We start from the raw sequence: 8010 nt of genomic DNA, 5'->3' as shown, positions 1-8010 counted from the left end.
CCTCTCTGACTAGCACTGAAAATGAAATTAAAGCCATGAGTTTGTGTTCTGTTTTAAAAAGCGCTATGAAAAATCACAGTTTACGAAACCTTCCACAAATGGAAAGTCTGTAAGTGCATGGTGGAATTCTGATTGTGATCGAGAGTACAGGCGCAGAAAGGCTGCATGGAAAAAACTTTTAATTAACCAGAATCCTACTAATTGGAGTAATTATAAATATGCCAAAGCTAAATTTAAGAGAACTGTTTCCGAAGCTAAAGCTAAACATGACGATAATCGTTATGCTTTTCTATCTAAAAGCAAGAATAAACAAGCTCTTTTTAGATTTCTCAGATCTCGAAAGGCTATTCCTTCTCCTATTAACGTAGAATCAGTTGTTCCAACTTCAAAAGAATTGGCTGATTTATTAGATGAAATTGCATTGGGACTAAAACAGCGATTTGCCTCTCAATTACAAACAAAATTCCAAAAACTTTCATATGTGAATGATTTCGTTGACGTAACCATAGAAGAACTGGCGCATGCTGTTCATTTACTCCCGAATTCAACCCCCGGTCCTGACGGTATTACGTCAGGCATGTTAAAAATATTATTTGATGTGTCTCCTCAGAACCTTCTTAATCTTGTAAATCACTCACTTGGAAATGGTTGGATCCCTCCAGACTGGAGACTTGCAAAAATAATTCCCTTGCTTAAGAAACAAGGAGCAGGTATGCATATTGATAATATAAGACCTATAGCATTAACTTCGCATGTCATTAAATTAATTGAAAGAATATTATACATTAGAATCATTAAATTTATTGCAGATAACTCGTTATTGAGCCCATGTCAGATAGGATTTAGACCTGGATACTCCATCTGGCATGCACATGTAGATTTAGAGGGACGTATTAAGCTTGCTCGTCACAAGCGGCAATTGGCAGCATTAGTCACTCTAGATTTGGCTAAGGCGTACGACAGTGTTGAACATGTCATCTTGCTCAATGCCTTAAAAAACTTGAATTTTCCGGGATATATGATCAATTGGTTGTATGAGTTCCTAAAGGATAGGAAATTTTACTGTTCCCAACGTGGCTTATCATCCTCGAAATATGATCAATGTAGAGGGGTCCCTCAAGGTTCAGTTCTTTCCCCTGTTTTATTCAATATTCTATTAAGCTCAATTCCGTTGAACAATAACGTTACAGTTTATGTATATGCAGACGACATTGCATTCTTCGCTTCGGCAGGTAATATTCACTCACTGTATGCAGTGTTACAATCATACTTGGGAAATTTAGAATTCTGGTTTGAACATATTCGAATGACTCTAAACGTTAGCAAAAGTTCCTTGATTGTTTTTCCATTGAATGCTCCAGTTAACATTTCCCTTCAGTATCGTCAAGAAGTAATTCCCCAAAATGACTGTGTCAAATATTTAGGAGTTTTTATGATGAAAAACTCAGCTGGCGCAAACACATTGAGCACGTCAAATGTAAGGCAACACGCGCTGTTGGAATGTTACGTAAGCTTGGTCACCACCCTTCTGGGCTACGCAGAGACAAGCTACTTATGATTTATCGGATGTATGTTCGACCAATTTTAGAGTTTGGTTGCATATTATACTCAGGGGGGCCTGCATACAAGTTTCATCCCCTGGTTCTCATAGAGCGAGAGGCCCTTCAAAGTTGTCTAGGGGTACCAAAATTTACAGCAAACAGTATTCTATACCTAGAAGCCCGAATCCCCACTCTAGTTTCCAGATTCCGCATTCTCACCGTCAAAACATATTTAAAAATTTTTGCGTCCTCACAAAGTCGAGTGCAGTTCGTATTCGTATCTGAATCGTCAACGTTTTTCAATGAGCCTTGGTCTCGAATATATAAACCACAAGTTTTGTTCGTACAGGACCAACTAGAATCAGTAAATGTTAACATACGCGACATCATAGCAAACGATAAATCATCGGCCATAGCAAAAATTGAATTTGATGATATCTTCCCATCTAATGCCAAACTTTTACCTTCTAGATATTTAATAGGATTGTTAGAGGATCATTTACTTCGATTGGGTATAGATAACATAATTGCCACTGATGCATCCATGTGCGAAGAGAAAGCGGGAGTGGGCATATTTTCAGAGGATTTATCATGGTCGTTCTCCTTGCGCCTCCCAGATTATACTCCCATATTCGAAGCTGAGCTCCTCGCAATTGTATTAGCGCTTCGAAAACTACCAGTAAATGAGTCATCAGTTGTTATAGTTACTGATTCGCTGACAGTATGTACATCTTTATCTTCTACTGCTTCTGAGTCTCCCGTTCTGAATGCATTCACTTCCTTAATCCCAAAAAATTTGACTACCGTGCGGTTGGTATGGGTCCCAGGTCATTGTGGCATACTAATAAACGAGATGGCAGACACTCTCGCGCGGTGGTCTCTGGGTGGTCCTATTTTGTCCATTGTACCTGACACAGCTTTTATTACTGATTCGAGATTTCGGAAGTATTCTTTAATTCAAGATGCCAAAAGTATGAAATTACCAGTTCTCGAATATGGTCATCTTTCATTCGGCTGGAATAATAAATGGTGTCCCTCTCGAAGACTGGAAGTGGCTATTACGAAATTGCGATGCCGGATACCCCCACTTAATTTTTATTTATACCGGTCTGGTCTGGCACCATCTCCTATGTGCTATTTTTGTCAGGAATTTGAAAACATTGACCATTTCTTGCTTACCTGCCGTCGATTCATTAGGCATAGAAAAAAGCATTTCGAAATGTTATTCCGAAACTTAAGAATTAGTCTGAATTCTCAAAATATTCTTTCCCTTGGGGCGTCTTCTCTTGGCTTCAGCAACAGGAACGTCTGCTCAGCCCTATGCGAATTTCTCGGTGAGACACGAAGAATTCCCTGTTAACTTATTCCTGAACGAAATTTGGTACTCCAGACTTTCTTTCATTCATTCGCTCATTGTTTCTCATATTTTGGTATTATTCTGCTCCTTATTCTATATCGACTAGTCATTCTTAAAATTTCGTTTATTCATTCGGCTATTGATTGATTTCTCATTCTTTATATATTTATATATATAAAAAAAAATATTAACTTAACCGCCGGTTTCATGGCCGATCCCCCGTAGTGGGTAAGTGCCAACAAACGGGAACAAGCAAGCAAGCAAGCGAGGATTGGAGTTCCAGTAAGTCAGCCACCACAACGGAAATGCGTCTCTAAACGGGCTGTGGTGGCTTCGTCCATGTAATACCACGGAGACGGATACGATTGTTCATCACGTCAGCAACGTCAGTATCATCAAACTGCTTCATCCCTCACAATTCGTCTGACACAAGTGCATTGACTCGCCTGCTTCTTTGCTTCGTTCGTTCTTTACGTGCACAACTCCGTCTTCACATCAAGTCAGACTGCCCAACTTCAGTCTTCAAGCCTCTTTATTCGAGGTAGGAGCGTTTGAGACAACAGTCATACGTAACACCTACACGCATGCATTGCTAACATTCAAAATTTTCCGCCATGCTCAAAATAACTGCCGCGCTCTGGAAGACACGAAGCTGGCAAAGCCTCGTGAAGTCGAGTCGATCGAATCCGTATCCACGCGTTTCAAACATGGCGGCGCCCGCGAACTCGGGCGCGCCTGTGCGCGTCTTGGACGGAAGTACGGGGTCGCAGCTGAGCGACCGCGGTCTGATACCGCCCAAAGATCCTCTCTGGAGTGCCAGGGTACTCGTCACTAATCTTCCGGCCATAGTGGAGGTGCACAAAAGCTACATCAGGAGCGGCGCCGACGTGGTCACGACGTGCAGCTACCAGGCGAACGTGGACAACCTGCAGTCTCACCTGGGCATCGGCGCTTCCGAGGCCGAGACCCTGATCGCCCGCAGCTGCGAAGCAGCGATCGCGGCACGGGAACAGTGCGGACGACCGGGAGTGCTGGTTGCCGGCTCCGTAGGGCCGTACGGCGCCGCGCAGGCTGACTTGTCCGAGTACACGGGGGCGTACGCGGCCGTCAAGAGCGTCGAGGAGCTCATGGAGTGGCACCGGCCCCGCGTGCGGTGTCTCATCGCGGCCGGCTGCGACGTCCTGGCCTTCGAGACGATGCCGGCTGAGCGCGAGGCCCTGGCGCTCGTGCGGCTGCTTCGCGAGTTCCCAGACACCCGGGCGTGGCTCAGCTTCAGCACTTCGCGAGACGCGCCGCAATGCACGGCCAAGGGAGAGCCGCTCGCGGAGGTGATGAGCGAGTGCCTCTTAGCCGACGTCAATGGACAGATCATCGCCGTTGGCGTCAACTGCTGCCCTCCGCAATCGGTGGCGGCGGCTTTTAGGTCCACCGGACCCCTCCGGGTTCCCTTCGTCGCCTATCCCAACAGCGGCGAGATGTACACCACGTCCGGCTGGGTCCCGGACGACCGATTGGCCCGCAAGCCACTTGCGGCCTACGTCCCCGAGTGGATCGACCTGAACGCACGCTGGATCGGCGGCTGTTGCAGGACTGGGCCGGACGATATCAGTGGTGTTGCCAGAGCTGTGAGCAATCTCGCGGCACCATGATAAGTCGTATTCGTTGCGCATTCGCAAAAGAGAGCGCTATCATTTCCCGACTGACATCATGAGAGTAGCAGTCTAGTCTCACAGCGCAGGCTAAGCAAAGCAATAAAACTGCCTGTGGTGCACGGCTTGTGTTAAATTTTGTAGTATTTTCCTGTAGCCTTTTAACAGTGGCTCTGCATTTCTTAGAAGTTTGCGCTACTAACATTTCGTGTACTAATGCGACAGCAAACACGAAACATAACCAGCTTTATGAGCAGAAAGCAGCCCAATGCAGTGGCTACTTACCTGTCTGTACAGCATTCCACTAACTTTACAGCGTTTGTTGTGTTTGTTCGGAAAAACTCATACTCACTTGGCTGTCACCTCTCTGCATGTAGTTCCGCAACAGCTCGGTAACTCGCAAGCATCCAAAGCCTCTAAGTTGTAAACATATGATTATAACAATATTTACCATTGAGTGATTAGCAAATACTTCTTCGACGTAACTGGAGTAGGTTATGAAGGCAGCATTTTTGTGGGCAGTATGCACAAAAGTAATCATACGAAGCTGAAACACTTGATAACTGCCTTACTCCTGAGCACCACTTATTTATATTTACATCAACTTTATGGAAAGTTGTAAGCATATGTATGGGACAAAAATTTATCGTTTGCAGATTTATGCCAAACTGAGCTACGGATACATCAGAGGCATAGCCAGAATTTTTTTGAGGAGGTGCTCAACCACCCTTCATGTGTGTTCATGCATGTGTTTGTGTATGCACGTGGGTACACATGCAAAATTGAAAAATTTTCAGGGCGGGGGGGGGTTGAACCCCCCTGGCCATGCACATGTGATACATAAATGACCTGCATAATTTTCATCCCTTTATTAATTTTCTTTGCAAACATACTGCCAATACCAAACGCAGATGCTAACAAAAAGGTGACACACTTTGCAATCATATTAGATACAAAGGCAATTAGTTTTATGCGCATAACTATGGCCCTCCCTGTGGTCGATTTTGTAAGAAAACAAGCTTCACAATGGGTGCACAAATGAACATGATGTGCTGGTGACTGATGTGCTGATGACTGTGGCCTGCCTTTGATCTCCAGCTTTCTGGGGGAAAATGTGGCATGGGAAGTAAACAGTTCTATGAATGCAACATCAGGGGACCTTGGCTGCCATTGTCATCAAAGACCTGCATGGCCACGACGATGTGACCCATTACTTTTAAAAATGATGCAATAGTTCCCACTGAGTGAAGCTACTGGGCTGACTCCATGCCCCCTCAGATGAATAGGACGTGAAACTCCACAAGGGCCAGAAGGAACAGAAGGACACACGAGTCTTGAAAATGACCACCCCCATAGTGGTCACCGCACGAGCTTGGCTTGACTCAAACGTGATCGTGAGGCAATGAGTAATCGGTATTTCACATAATCAGCAAAACAGCTCACTTTTGATGTGAACTAGTTCTGCAGAAAGTCGGGCACAGTGTGCGGTTCCCTGACAAGTAGGAATTATCCACGAATTGAAGGCTCCATATTCTTCGAGGCAGAGACACGAAACATACAGGTCCCTCTCTCTATTATTGTTTCGGAGCAAGGCACCTGGCAGCGCCTCCTTGGAAGGTTCCTGCAGCCACTATAGTGTAGCATTCCCTTTCCATCCCGGATGTGTATGACTACTCCCTCGTCTGCGGACTGTGCATGAATTTTAGAGAAATGAGTGAGGTGCTTATCTATTGATATGAAAGATTTATGTTTGGGGTGCTGCATCACATTTATTTATTCAATTTACCCTTAAAGGAACACTAAAGGCAAATAACAATTTATGTCAGAGTGAAAGCTCAGTGTATGGCAATGTCTAAAACAGCAATATTATCAACAGCAGTGCCCTACTTACCAAGAAATTAAGCTAAATGTATCACACGACGAGCGCCACGAGTGGGACATTTTGGAAATGATCCCGATGACGTGAGGGCACCCGACTACAATTAATCACTAGTAATCAAACTAGCTGCAATAAAAAGAAAGCCTTCCATGCATCAAGAGACAAATAAAGTGCTGCTTGTTTGTTTCTGTTTGATTCATGGAAAAAAGAACCTCTTTGACGTTGCCATGGGGAACGGCGCATGGTTCAAAGGTTCCGTTTTCGCCGAACTGCGCTTCGCCTGGCGCCTGGCTTCGCTCGCCCAGTCGCATCTCAGTGGTAGTTTCGGTAATGCATACTGCCGTGTATGTTTTGCACGCTCGTGAAAGTCACTCTGACAAAGTTTGGCAAAATTCCGCATGCATGTGATGTTGCCGGATGCCCGAATGGTGCGCGCTGCCGCGCAGTAAAGGCGGGCAACGTTGGGCACGGCAACAGTGACATCAGAAAGACCGCTTTCAGGCGGGTTATTTTAAACGCGCTAACATGATGCGGACCACTAAAACGTGATTTTATTTCAAAATAAGCACTTCCTTGGCACGACAGTAGCACTATGAGGTTTCTGGATCACTATTTCAACAATCAACGTCGAATAAATATTTGCCTTTAGTGTCCCTTTAAAGGCTTGCGTGTTGAGGGTGTCTGGTACAAATAATGCAGAGCAATGAATTGTACCAGTTGGTCGTGGTTCATGATTTCTTGTTGATACTGTTACTAATAATACTACTAATAATAATGCACATGAACAAAATTCTTTAAAATATTAGTGAGACACAAATAATGGATATAACTATTTACATGCTTCATAAAAACATACAAACATAATAGCTCAAGTTACTTCTTGGCAGAGGATAGAGTAAAGAACAGTCAAACAAAAGTATGAAGTTTGTTATTAAAAAAGATGTGCAAAGCTAAAGTACAAAGTGCAGTGAATTAAAAGTGCAAAATATGAATGTGCAGACTAATGCCATTGCAATATTAATCATAGGTGATTGGTTGTACGGATGAAAATTTTCTCTCCTACTAAATTTCCTCCTCCTTGTGGGATTCCGCAAAAATCATTGGTCACCTCTTGTGTCTGTTTCAATTTTGCACTGTTGCTTTGTAAATGTGAGCAACACCAGATCTTGACTGTGGAAATGATGGGTCCAGATATTCGAAAACATTCTGCAAAGGTGTATCAGACAGCTGTCGTGCCGTGTTGTAGGGTCCTTAATAATGCAACAACAGATTTTTCCGATAGTCCCATGCAGTATATTACAGGGTCATTGCACACCAACTGTCCCGATTGTGGTGCTCGACAAAAATCAGTTTCTCTAAAAAAATCTGAGAAAATTACACACACATAGACATTAGTTGTACAGTATTTTCCCAAAATATTTTCAATGGCAAAACTTTTTTTGGTCACGTGAGCGCCATTTGAACTTCACGAAAACCAGGTACGAAAAAAATTTGCTACAAATTGACCATTTCACGCATTATTTCAACACTTGCTTTTTTGTGTTTTTCTAGCAACGTTTTTTATTATAGGACAGTTCCTTATAG

General features: G+C 43.8%; 1 protein-coding gene across 1 annotated transcript; it reads left to right on the top strand.

The window, feature by feature from the left end:
• Window positions 1–3504: 3504 nt before the first annotated feature.
• LOC119386639 (homocysteine S-methyltransferase YbgG) lies at window positions 3505–4787 on the top strand. Its single transcript, XM_037653925.2, has one exon. The coding sequence runs from the start codon at window positions 3513–3515 to the stop codon at window positions 4545–4547; it is 1035 nt and encodes a 344-aa protein (XP_037509853.1). The 5' UTR covers window positions 3505–3512; the 3' UTR covers window positions 4548–4787.
• The last annotated feature ends 3223 nt before the right edge of the window (window positions 4788–8010 follow it).

Source organism: Rhipicephalus sanguineus, chromosome 3 (assembly GCF_013339695.2).
Source record: "Rhipicephalus sanguineus isolate Rsan-2018 chromosome 3, BIME_Rsan_1.4, whole genome shotgun sequence".
Taxonomy (NCBI): domain Eukaryota; kingdom Metazoa; phylum Arthropoda; class Arachnida; order Ixodida; family Ixodidae; genus Rhipicephalus; species Rhipicephalus sanguineus.
Note: the sequence above shows the minus strand (reverse complement) of the source record. Positions and strands in the feature narration are given on the sequence as shown.